The sequence below is a fragment of the Limulus polyphemus genome, unplaced genomic scaffold, assembly GCF_000517525.1.
Source record: "Limulus polyphemus unplaced genomic scaffold, Limulus_polyphemus-2.1.2 Scaffold6221, whole genome shotgun sequence".
NCBI classification, from domain to species: domain Eukaryota; kingdom Metazoa; phylum Arthropoda; class Merostomata; order Xiphosura; family Limulidae; genus Limulus; species Limulus polyphemus.
Window position 1 is genome coordinate 24,892 of NW_013671831.1, and position 14,071 is coordinate 38,962.

Genomic DNA, 14,071 nt, shown 5'->3' on the forward strand with positions numbered 1-14,071 from the left:
GAGACGTAGACAAATAGGTATATATATATATATATATATATATATATGTATGTATATATATATATATATATACACACACACACACACACACATGTAAAGAACTAATACATGTCATATAATACATCTAATAATGTTACACAACAGAGAATACATGATGCAAAATATATATATGTAAAGTTTTTTCTTCTAAAAATGGCAGGTAAAAAAGAACTTAAAGCGAAGTTCAATGAATTGAAAAAGTTCCCAACAATGAGGAGATGCAGTTTTTACTGCATGCATCTTTCTCTTCCAACAAAGGCAGCAGTCTTTCAGGGTAATCAGCAGTTGAGGAAGCTGATGCATCAATTGCTAACAGAAGCAGTCGAAAAAACAAGATGGCCTCAGGGAGAACCAGCTCCTCTTGATTCTGTCTTACGAACAGATCAAGAAGTAGTTGAAAGGTATTCTTCAGATGAAGATATACAGGAACCACCGAGGTTAGGTACATCTAGAGAAGCTACACCACCATCACATAAAAGAGGCAGGGCTAGGAAAGGGTAAAGCTGCAGTGTGAACTAGGACTGCCCCCTTCCCAGCAGATAAGGCCTCTCGCCTGCAATGATACCCGGAAGTATATCACCAAGGAGGAACAAATAAACATACCTCCATTCAACAGAGGTGAACCTGTGTCCAGACAGGTCACCTCTTTAAACTTTTATTTACTGCAGAAACATTAAATATCATTGTGAATGAAATGAACCAGTTTGCAAACCACAGACACCACCAAGAAGGTGGACCACAAAAAAAAAAGTAAAATGGACCGATATTACACAATGTGAACTCTTAGCATATTTAGGTTTAACTTTAACAATGGGACTAAAGCCTTATCCTTCTCTTTCTGACTACTGGTCTACCTATCTTTCTTTCCATAATCCTTGGTTTACTAACATCTTCTCTAGGGACAGGTTTTTAGCTATCCACACCTACTTACATTTCAATAACAATACTAATTTTCTTCTTAGAATTGACCCAAACTATGATAAACTTTTTAAGGTTAGACTTATCATAGACCATCTACTAAACTCTTTTGTTCCCCCACTACTAGACGAACAAATGCTTAGCACAAAATGTAGAATTAGTTTCTTTCAATATTTACCTAAGAAACTTGTTGAGTGGGTAATCAAGTTGTGGGTCCTGGAAGAAGCTGCAAGTGGATACTGTCTGAAGTTTAAAATCTACAGAGCAAAAGAGGGGCAAATGCCAGTTAAAGGTGTAGCAGACAATGTTGTGATGGACAAGTACAACAGATTATGGCACTGGGTTTTCATGGACAACTTTTACACTTCCTCTCATTTATTTGGCAAACTACTGACTATGGGAACCTGTGCTTGTGGGACATGCAGGAAAGACAGACTATATTTCCCACAGCAACTGGTTTCTACAAACCCACAGAGAGGAGAAGCACATTTTTTTTCTAATGTGGAACTCTGACAGCTGTGAAGTGGATTGACAAACGAGACATTTATGCACTTTAAATTTTACACTCTAATACCATAACTGTGACAAGAAGACGGAGGGATGCTGAGGTCACAAAACCTCAGTTAATTGTGGACTACAACAAGTTTATGGGAGGGGTGGACCTGAATGACCAACACTTAAGTTACTATTCTACTGGATAAAGGACAAAAAATGGTATAAAAACTGTTTTTTTTTACTTTTGGACTTGACAGTTGTAAATGCTTAGATTTTGTACAAACAACAAACCCATCACCCATCATTATCCCAGAAGGCCTTCAGAATGGACCTGGTCACAGCTCTTATTAAGCCTCTACTTCAAAGCAGACCAAGTCCTTCTGGTATACCACTTTCAAGAACTGTGCAGGACTCATTACCTTCGAGATTCACTCTTGGCAGGCACTTCCCAACAACTTCGATGATGAAGAAATCGTTTTGAGATTAATACTCGATGATGACAAAACCTTGTCAAAGCATTGTACATTTGCGGTTATGTTAAACGTGTATTAAAGTTTTTCTTCATTACCCATTCAAGCCATCTCCAAGCATTATTATGTTCCCAACAACTGTTGATAAAAGTCACAGGAAGAGATGCAGACGTTCCTCCCAGAAAATAAAGTAACAATCAAATGTAACTATGTAATGAATTTCTCTGTATTAAACATGATGAAGAGTATCACACTAGTGTTACTCTTCAAAGATGTTAATTCTTTATCTAAGAGTGTCTACTCTCTTCCTTTGTTTACATTTTTTTCTCTAAATATTTTGATGTTTGTATTTCAAAGTAAAACAGTGGTTACTTTTTACATTAAATTTTGATAAAAATATTTTTTAAAGTTTTGTTTTCTTAATCATAGAGTAGTGATGCTACCTTTCAAAATCTGTCAAAATCAGTTTACAATGTCTAAAATGTTTGTAGTAAAATAACTATGTAAACTTGCATTCATTGATAGTTTTTTTCCCCCCCAATGTTGATCCTTTCATGTTACTTTTATCATGTGTCAACATTGTATACATTTTATGTTAGAATCTGTATATAGCTTGATATTAATTCATACAATTTGTATGTGCATTTTTCATTTTAGAGATGTATATCATTTGTGCATACTTTTATTCTGCAGACATTTGTAAAGTATTGTTTATTCATAACATTTTAGAAAGATACCTTTATTTTTAGGTTTTCTAGCTGCTAGTGTTGTATAAGTTGCTTTTAATTTACCTCAATTTACATAATTAGAAGAAGAATACAAAATCAGTAGGCATAACTATATGGGCCTACAAAGTCAAAGTACAAATCTTTAACTGTAATAGTAGTACTTTGTTAAATATAGGGAATTTCAGCTACCATACATAACATACGTATCTATATATTGTTATTATTTATTGACAAATACTCAAATTTTTGTAATTTTTCTTAAAACCTACTAGAATAAAGAAAATATACTTAAAAAAACAACAATTTTGAGTACTTACGGTGGTTACGAGACTTTGTGCTTGAGCGTCGCACGTGCTAAGCCTCGCCGCAAGCCTTGTTTATTCTTCTGAATGGAGGGTGTAGAGTTATTAATTTTTTTACACTTCAAATATAAAAATATAATATAAAAAATATCAACTAACTATATTTGTGCACACAAAACACCTGTAATTTATTTGGGTGTCCTGTTTCTCTTCAGAGCAACAACTTAGTCATCACACTTCAACAGTTTAGGTGAAATTACGATTTTCTCCTTCAAGCTATTTACAAATGGCTATAAGACTTATGTACACAATTAACTGCTCTTTCTATTTGTTATAAATTCTTAAAAAAATAAAAGTAGGTGGGACTAGACAAGAGGTTTTGAAAGACTGGGAGTAGTAGGAGGAGCCAAACTACTAGATTGGTTAAATATACTTATGTCTAAGCAAATAAAAGAGGTAGGAGGTTCTTATTTTAAATCATAACTTGTCCATATCTCCAATTTGAGTTTCTAATTCGTTAACTACTGCATACATTGTGTGGTAGGCATAATTAATTATAAATTGAACAATAACAAAACAGAGTGTGTTGTGACATGCAAAAAATAATATTTATCATTTTTTCCTTTTAAATTAAAACATATACAACATTAAAATTTGAAATATAACCTTCATTTTGATGTGAATCCCTTTGACATAAGCAATAGCAAAGTTATTTAATAACATTTTGAAAATAGCTCTCTAAAATGTCATGACATGCACCCTTTGACCTGTCCGTAGCAAAAGGGTTAACAGCATGTATTATTGATCAATAAATGAATAGGTCTCATCAACAATTATACAGACTGCATAATCAAATTGGTATGTCATTATATTTACCTAAGTCATCATTTCATTCACAACAATGACTTGTTTATAGAACACATGTATTGCTTTCTTGTATAGAAAAACATCACATTTTAATAATGCTGATATTTCTATGCATCTACATTTTGGAGCACTGGAATGTAATATGACTGTAGCATATGATGACTTCTCCATAACCATTATAGTTCTCAGTACTCACTGCAAGTAAAGGCAAGACTCTCTAGATACTTAGGAAATGGCCTTAGTGATGGTCATTCTCAGAAAAACTACCATAAACTGTTAACTACTAAGAGTGCAGGGGTTTGTGGTCAGTAATTATCACCTCATTTCCTGTTCTGAAAGACACCTGCTTGACTCTCGTGAAGTTATGTATGGATTACTGAATCATGTATTCATGAGTGTGTGCGTTGTTTTACAAAATAGCAGTTCACATACAGAACATGAATATATGAATTATTCATTAAATTTCCTGTTGTAAAGATTTGTCTACAGGAAAAATTATCCAGATTGTGAATAATGTGGATTATTGGTGGCCAGATTAACAAATTTTCAATGTAGTTATGGTACCAGCTTGTTTACTTGACAAACTAATTTTGTATACTAACAAATAGATCAAAAAAATAACTTACAAGCTCTAATAACTTCCTTTCTTCTTCTTCTTTTCGCAAATCTTCAAAATCCACCTCTGGTTCAGCAAATGAAGACCTTTGAGAACCCTAAAGGATCACAACAACAAAAGAACCAATAAATTACTTTAAAAGTAATAGTTCTTGAATTAATATTTACATTAAAAAAATGAAAGAACAGAAAAAAAGGCTATAATGTATTGCTTTTCTCTTCTTAAGTCATTGAGAAAATACAAATGTTTAGAAGCATCACTGAAGGAGTTTTAAGTGCTTTTGAAATGTTACTTTCACATATTTGTTTCCTCAACACTAAAGATAAATATGACTGGCTGCAACATAAATGCAAGGTATAATTTTGATGGGAATAACCTTAACAGTGTCATGGAAGAAAAGTATCTTGGTGTATTGGTTGATCAGTCTTTTGAGCCATCCAAGCAATGTGCTGTTGCTAGTGGCAGGGCAAATATTAAATACAAGTCTAAAGAGGTTATAATTTCATTGTATGTATAAGTGGCGTTAGGCCATATTTGTAATATTGTGTTCAATTTTGGGCTCTTTACAATGACTTATTGGAAATGATTCAGAGGATGGCTACTATGATGATACCTAGTAGATTGTCATCATGGACAGGATAATATCTCTGAAACTTTCTACTGGGAGTGGAAGAGTTGGGGGGGGGGTCTGATTGAGATGTTTAAGATTGTCAAGGGAATTGATAGTGTTGATGCGTCATCTTTTTTAACAGTTAATGTTGAGAACAGTAGGACTAGGGGACATAAATTGGGGCGGGATAGGAGTCACCTTCAGCTAAGACATCTTTATTTATCTAACAAGGTGGTTGGCCTTTGAATGGGTTGCTTTCAGTGTGGTGGATGAAGTTAATTTAAGGGAGTAACTCTCTCAATACAGGTAGATCAAAGTTTGCATGTCAGGACTTTTTATTGTGATACATTCAAGATTTAATGAAATTACTTTATTTTCAACATATAGAAATAAATTTGGCATCAAAACGTATATAACACTAAAATTTCATTTATTAATTAAGTTTTAAGTTCTTAATTTTATGTGGAAATATTTAAAAATCCTCAATCTCCCCTAGTATGAGAATCGAGACATTTGTTCTCTAGGTCTTACCTCTTCTCTAATGTATTTACGACCCCTCTGAGAAGTACTAAATTTAACATTAATTACTCATTATAAGATAGATAGTATGAAGGCAAATTCTAATTTTTATAGTTTTCAATTTCAATTTCTTTACAGAGTCAGAAACTAGAAAATCAGACTCACTTGCCACATCCACCTTTCACAAATTGCCAATAATTCTTTGACATTTTCTACTATATCATTTATAGCCAATAAAGAAAGTCTATCAAATGAAATATAATGCTACATTGGTTTTGGTACAGAGTATTGTGAATTTCATCTTCACTTTGAAAGTTTATCTTGTGTTGAGATCGAGCAGAAAAGGTAATAAATTTAAGCCCCTCTAGTCCTATTTACAAAGCCAGTTAAATAATAGTAGTTATAGAACATTGTCTGTTCTTAGGTGTATTATTTAAGTAAATAAAAATATAGTGTACTAGTAATCATTATAAAAAAAAAGTAGGCTTAAATTTCTTCTGCAACCAACAGCAAAACAACAACAGGTCAGAGCTAAGTGATATACTTCTTGTTTTTTTTAATGTATATTTTTATTTATGGTTATAAAAGTAAGTAAAATGTAAAAATTTGAAACTTACTAGGGTAGATAAGGTGGGATAATGAAAAATAATGATAATAAAATTTTCTTCATGAGGCATATTTGCAAGCAGCTTTTGAGTTACCTCGTTCAACATGGTAATGTAAGCTACACATTCACTAAGTAAGTGATTTACAACTTGTGTGGTAGGATTATTAGTTAGACATAGTTCATAGAGAAATAAAATAAAGTATAAACAGATGAATACAGATCCTTAAGGATAAAACAATTGTAGTTTTCGGTTACCATCTGCAGTCCTTTTAGAAAGAAAGAAAATGGGTAATTTTGATCTATTTTGTATGGTGGTCATAAGGTCAGTCAAATTCACCATGTCCATATAGAGTAGAGAAAATAACCAATAAAATGTAAATTTTCACTGAAAAAAAAAAAGTTTGATGTTTATTTGGGAAGTTTTAGAGGTTATAAATAAATTTAATTAATTAATTTACATAAATTAATTTAAATAAAAATGAAGAAAAGTATTTTTAATCTTAACATGAAAATCACTTTGCACTCTGAGCACTCAAACTGATTCCATATATTCACGAACAAATCTTTACTAAAATTATGTCTGCAGACTTACAACACTAGAAACCTGGTTTCGATAGCCGTGGTGGGCAGAGCACAGATAGCCCATTGTGTAGCTTTGTGTGTAACTTCAAACAAACAAACAAACAGATACTAAAATCAAATTTTTTGTGTACAAAAGATTTGGATGTTTAGTGAAAGCTTGCCAAATTTCATGAAGATACATTAAAATTCATAATATGTAACCTCTGATGGTTACAAGGTTGGTCACATTGACTGGCCTCAAATGGAAAGAGTTAAATGAAGGCTTGATGAATACTTGAATGATAAGGGCTGGTTTTGAGTTTATTTTAATTTTAATGTTTGGTTTGGTGGATGAGACAGCATAGGTGAATAAAAAATTATTGTTCTTCTTAAATTATACATACATCTAGACACACAGACACAGAAACATATACATAAGTGAGATAAGCAAATGGCTTGATGTAGGATAAAGATGTGACTGAGAAGAATAAAGATGTGACTACATATAGTTTGATACAAATAAGCTGAAACTTACTACGTTGAGTCAATCTTACATTATCATGGAAATTAGTTGTTTTAAAAATGTCACAAGCAGAAGAAGAGAGAGAGAATAATATTTGAACTAATTAACATAGAAGTAGTAAAATATAAAAACTTATTCATTCAATCAAATATTTGGGATGTCGATGTAAAATTTACTGAAGATTGCATTTGTATAAACTATATTGTACATAGATATATTTTACAATATAAAATTATTTCCCAACATGTTTCTTATAAAAACAGAACAAAAAAAAAACTTAAGATTTACCTACCGGTTCCATAGATACTTCAATTTTGTCTAATTCTTCAATAGCCTGAAATTTTAAAACAAATCCAAATTAAAAGAAAAAAAGAATATTTTTCTAAACTAGTAAGTAGAACTGATCAATAATGTTCTTCCCAGGATGTTTAGTCTGTAATCCCATGTTTAGCCTGTACTCCCAAGTTTAGTCTGTAATCCATTATAAAGCTTATTTCAAATCTTTAAAATTTTTCCACAATAGAAACATAGAATTGTTCATATCTGTTCCACACATCTTTAAGATCAAAACCACAAAAGTCAGACACAGATACAGACAAAACCAAATAATTCAATATCATAAACTTAAAATAATAAGCACAGGAAAGTTCTTTAATTGTTTTTGATATATAAATGACAAATACTGTAACTTCATATTTAAATTGTGGGCTAACTAAAACTAATCCATGGAAATAAGAGACTTAGGAATTAAAAAACAAACACATCATGACTTACAAGCCCTACAGCCGCCATTACATCTCTGTCTTTCTCACTGGTCATTAGCCTACTCACACATGACTCTAGTTCTTGAAGTAGAGGGCAATCTACAGGAAGCATTACGAGAGATTTTAACTGGGGAAAAACCGAGCACAGTCGCAGTCGAATGTTTGGAACTGGATCACCTGGTAAACATACGGCAATGTGTTAAAAATATCACACACTAGCTATAGGAAGTCCATGTAGCTTCAATAAAAGACTTTTAAATGATTTAAACAGATATCAGACAATGACATCCAATGATATAACGTACTTTTCTAAAAGTGAAGGGACTCTATACAAATTGCAATTTGTCTTTATGAAACATCTATGTCTCCACTATACTGTATATTTTAAACCCCTCCCCAATTTGACCTTTTACCAATGACCTTCAAAAGTTAATCAGGTCTAGAACTTATTCAATACCCACTACAAGAGTTGTTATCAAATAAATATATTACTAGGTGATATATTGTGCTTTACTAAACATTAAAGTATAGAATGCTCCATACATACATTGTTAGGTTATCAAATAATGATACAAGGTGATATCATGTGCTTTACTAAAACATCAATGGATATAATGCTCTATACATATATTGTAATGTTATCAAATAAAGATGTTGCTAAGTGATATCAGTAAGTTCATTAAATCATAAAGAAATGATCCAGGCCAAATAGTTACCCAATGGTTTTGAAAAAGGTTAAGGATTGGATATGTGAGCTACTTGGTATTATTTTTCCTTGAACAGTGGGCAGGTGCCAGAAGATTGGAAGTTAAGTAATGTTGCTCCTTTTTCCACGGGAAATGATAAAAATTGTCCCAGTAATTATAGGCTTACATAATTCTAGTAATTATAAGCCTATTAATGTTACAACAGTGGTGGGAAGTGTTTGAAAGCCTGATTAAAAGTTGCTTTGCAAAATCATTTAACAAAGTTTAAAATTTTGTTGGATAGTCAGCATGGTTTCACTAAGGGAAAAACATGACTTACTAATCTTTTGACATTCTTTGAAGAGGTTACTGATTATAAAGATGAGGGTACAGGTGTGGATGTGGTGTATCTTGATTTTCAGAAAGCATTTAACAAGGTGCCACATAAAAAGGTATTTCTGTAGGTGTTGGAGATAAGTTGGTTCATTAGATATAATACTGGCTATACAGAAGAAAGCAGAGGGTTGTTATAAATGAAGTTCAGATAAACTGGATTATTGTTATGAGTGGGATACCTCAGGGCTCAGTGTTAGGATCTTTGCTCTATTTGGTTTACATCAATGACATAGATGAAGGAATGGTCAATAGATTATTTAAATTTGCTGATGACATGTAAAGTTTTTGGTGTTGTTGGCTGTGAGGATGATGCTACTGCTTTACAAAAGGATTTGAATTATTCAGCGAGTTGGGCAAATAAATGGTATATGATTTAATAAAAAACACAAGGTAATGCATGTGGGATATCACAATTTGAATTATGCATGTAATTTGTCATTGAAATAATCTTCTTAACAGTGTAATAGAAGAAAAAGATCTTGGTGTTCTGGTTGATCAGTCTCTTAATCCATCCAAACAGTGTGCTGTTGCTCGTGGCAGAGTAAATGAGATTCTAGGTTATATGTACAGAAACATTGAATACAAGTCTAAAGAGGTTATAATGTCATTGTATAGGTCAATGGTTAGGCCACGTTCAGAGTAGTGTTCAAGTCTGGGGCTTCTTACCTCAGAAAAGATATTGAATTGTTGGAAAGACTTCAGAGGAGAGCTACTAGGATGATACCTGGGATGGAAAAAGTTATCATAAGAGGATAGGTTAAGAGCTATGAACTTCTCTTCCTCTTGGAAAAAGAAGAGTTAAAGGATTTGAGTGTTGATACATCATCTTTTTTTCTTCATATTTAATGGTGACAATGGTAAAACTAGATGATGCAAATATAACTTTTGGAAAGGAAGGAGTCATCTTCAGCTAAGACAGCTTTATTGTTGGCCTCTGGAACGTGTTGTCTTTGGATGTGGTGAATGTAGTTAATTTATGGAAGTTCGAGGAAAAGATTGATAAATATTTGAATGACAAAACATTTCAAAGCCAGACCTCCCTTTTTTAATTTAGGGGATAAGACAACCTATATGAACCAAGAGGTCCTTTGCTGTCCTTTAATGTTATGCCATATATACAGAATTACCAAAATTTCTGTTTATGAAATGTTTTACTCATGTGAGTAAACTGTATTCTGATCATATACCTTACATGAGTCACTAACATGCCAAGATCAAAAGATCTGTTTTCTAACAAATAAAAGATGTTTCTTTTCATGTTTTGCATGATCTAGCTACAGTGTACAAGAAGTGCAAACTTCTTTTGATCAACTTTACAAAATATACATAAAATCACTTTTTCAAACAAATCTTATCTTTAGCTACATAAAGTCAAAAGAATTAAAATAACTATTATAGTTAACAAAAGAGAGGTAGCCAATACTTGTAAGAGTTTCAATAACGGCCAGATAAATGCAGTTTCAAAAAGTTTCTAAAACTTGTGCAAGATTCAGTTATTGTAAGTGTTTACATACTAGCCTCAACCATGGCTAGTAGAAGGTTCTGCAATAATTATAAGAAGGTACATACATGCTAGCCCTAATAACGATCGGAAGAAATACTGTTTGAAGAAGGTTTTGGAAAAGAGATCCATGACTAGTTGACACACTGATATATACAACATCCTGTTGTGGCAGCTTCTTCCATGACAAAGATCTTAAAAAAAAAGAAAAAAGAGTCAAACAATAAAGGAATAAATTGACAAACACTAAAAATTACCAAATATATGACACAAATACAAAACTTCTTAACCCAGGCAAACTGATGAAAAAGTGTATATCTTTTGAAAGGGATCAGGTTATAGGGTTTTTATATTGTTTGCCTTAAGTTGAATTTTTAAACGTGTGTGTTTTATTAACATAATGAGTACAAAATAAATGTTCTCTTGGTTATAAAAGAATATTTTGTCCAAGACTGGCACACAGCAATTCATGTATTAGGTCGTCATGAAATTAATGTCACTTTTCTTTAGATGAAAAAAAAAACCAGAACAACTTGTACATCAGAACAGTAGTTTACAGAGACATGTATATATATGTAAACAAAAAGTTCACATGACCGGAGATTGCATCACAGCCTAGTATAGGTATCTTGGTACTCCAGGGTGTTTATTTAGAGTGGGACTGTTTCGTTCCATTAAGATAGCTTCTATTATTTTGCATCTATTGATGTTTGGTTCTTTGTTTAAAATTACAGTGTTTTGTATAGATATACTTTGATTTTTTGAGTTGCAATGATATTAAACATTGGAGGTTTTTTTTTTTTAAATTATTGTATTTAGTGAATCTGGTTTCCAATTTTTTTTCCAGTTTCTCTGGTGTACAATTCTGGACAGTTGATGCACATTATCTTATAAGTGATGTGGGTATTGTGTAATTTTATATGATTTGTATTTAATAAGGATTTTCGTTTAGGGCCGGGTATATGTGTGAATTTGAAGTCAACACGAATTTTATGTTTAATGGCAAATTTTCTCCAAGTGTTAATTATTTTTGAGCTGATGTCAGGGGTAAATGGTAAACTGCAGTGTAATGTATTGTTGTTTGGTGTATTAGTGTCAATTTTGTTTACGAGTTGATCGGAAATGTTTCGACAACGGTCAGTGGAAGTTTGTTGGTGTGAATGAAGAAATACATAGATGACGAAAGCAATTTTTCTGATTCGTAAACAAGAAAATCTCTCCACGCTGTTTCCTGTAACTATGAGAGTGCTGGCTGTTCCCAATTCTAGTTCCCCCATCAAACAAGTGTTCAGAAATGGAGGCAGCATTATGCACCCTCATAGAGCTAAGCTTAGTGACAAAATGCTGTCTCAGCTGAAATTCCTAAAGTGTAAGAATTTGTACAGATAAATTATGTTCTGACTGCCTTCTTCTAGTCAGCAATATCACACACTTTGATGCTGATATTAAGTATGCGTAACAAATAGTCTCTGAACTTGCCTGTGCAATCAACACCACTAGAGGTTAATGTGCAAGACTAAATGTGCAGTCAGTGAATAATGTGTTGACATCACTCTCTAGAGGAATCCAAATAAAGTATACAGATGTGTGCATGCAGTGTTCATGAAGCAAAAAAGAAAGTCCCCAAAAAAATGTGAAAATATAGAGATTGCTCTGTTTTTGATACTTAACTAGTTTGAACTGTTGATGTTTTTGCAGAGTGTGTATGCAAGTAAAAACATACTAGGCAAACGTCAAGTGGCATGGATTGTAGGCACATCAGAGATACATATTATGATGTGCCAAACTCCAAGAAAACTGAGAAAGAAAATATATGAGTTGACAGCATGTCCCAATGCTAATGTGACACCTTACAGATATATAAGAAATAGCCAATAGGAATCCAGGAACAGTAGTTACAGTTTTGGTTCCTTTTAAGAAAATATTAACAACCAATCAAAAGCCAAGAAATACAATGTTTGGTTAGGGTTTTGGTTCCATCTAGAATGACACCAACATCTTGTTAAGTATAAAAAGCCATAGCTTAAAGAAGGAGCAGTCGACTAGAAGAAGAAGAAAGCCTTTCTGTTCTTCAGTGAATCCTCCGAGATGTCAGCCTTAGCATCTGGAGAACCTTCACCACTAAGTGCCTTCGTTATTTCATCTAGTAAAGTATCTATTATACAGTACATCATGACAGGGGGTCTACTAAAAGTTAAACTAGTTAATGATTTACCAAGTATCACGAAGATGTTAATAAGTATAGTAGAGGAATTGTTTACGAGACATCCAAATGGTAGAGAGAGCAATGTGAAAGTATATATTGTTGGAATTTTTTCAATTAAATGTTTTTATGTTACCTGGTCTCAGAGTTGTTTCTTCTTTACATACATTTCCTCTAACTGGTGGCTTGTGAGACTTACCCAAAACTGCCTATAACAAAATATCTTGGTAATAAAGAAATTCATTTGTAACAAATGTAGATCGAACACAACAACAAGAGAGCATGTTACCTATAAGTCAGTGTTGCAGTTAAAGAAATCACTAAATAAAACAAAGAAAAACTTAATACTGACTAAATACCTGCTGTTAATCGATCAATGATGGATAAGCGTCGATCAAGCAATGGAATGTTTCTTACCAGCACCAACAATGTGTAAGCTGCAGCCAAACGACAAGGTATGGGTCTCTAATGGTTGAGAATAGAACAAATATATTAGTTGTGGATTATGCAAAGTCACAAAAAAACAAAAAAAAAGTATCTAACACTGTTTAACCCTTTCGAGATGGGTCACGGGTGAAAGGCCATGTCATCTCATTTGTTAACTCGCATTTAAAATTCTATTAAACTACTGTTTCATGAATTTATGTTAATAACTTTGGTATCAAACTGTAGATTATAATTCAAATTTTAGTACTATACATTACTCAATTTCTTAATTTAAAAGTAAATATTAAAAACAGATAAACATCAATTTGTGTGTGTCATGTGGTATGTTTAATGCAGCAATGGTTCAAATTAGATGCTTGTGAAGTCAAAGTACTAAGTCTATAGTTTCTTACGAATTAGAAACTCAAATTACCAATATTGACAAGCTAGAATATAAAATAAGAATGTCTTATCTTTCCTATTTGCTAAGATATTGCTCATGTAAAAAAATCTAACACAGTGGCACCCCGCCCACTTCTTTTCAGTTTTGGAAATGCTCCCTTATATACACTTACTTCTATATATGACATGAATATCCAATCGAAAAGTCAGATTGTCTCCCTAGTGGCTTTCTCAGCCATTTTAATGGGCTTGGATGCCATTTCTTTATTTTGAACCAATATTTCAAAGAGGTAGGGTGTGTCTTTAGTCTGCTTGAAATTTTATATTTTTTTAGATTAAAATACATCTTAGTTACTAAGCTTGATAAATTATAGTAGAATTCTATGGTATTGATGTAGTAATTTAGGATTTTTGAGTTATACAAAAGTATATATAAAA

General features: G+C 32.5%; 1 protein-coding gene across 1 annotated transcript in view; it reads right to left on the reverse strand.

Annotated features, from left to right (window-relative positions):
• LOC106473494 (serine/threonine-protein phosphatase 4 regulatory subunit 4-like) overlaps positions 1–14,071 on the reverse strand; it is a 39,348-nt gene that overhangs the window by 10,209 nt on the left and 15,068 nt on the right. Inside the window, exons 15-19 of the mRNA XM_022401919.1 lie at positions 13,165–13,270; positions 10,671–10,796; positions 8,030–8,196; positions 7,548–7,589; positions 4,446–4,532 (exon numbers count right to left, since the gene is read on the reverse strand). Coding sequence (XP_022257627.1) covers positions 4,446–4,532; positions 7,548–7,589; positions 8,030–8,196; positions 10,671–10,796; positions 13,165–13,270 — 528 coding nt within the window. The remainder of the gene's footprint in view (positions 1–4,445; positions 4,533–7,547; positions 7,590–8,029; positions 8,197–10,670; positions 10,797–13,164; positions 13,271–14,071) is intronic.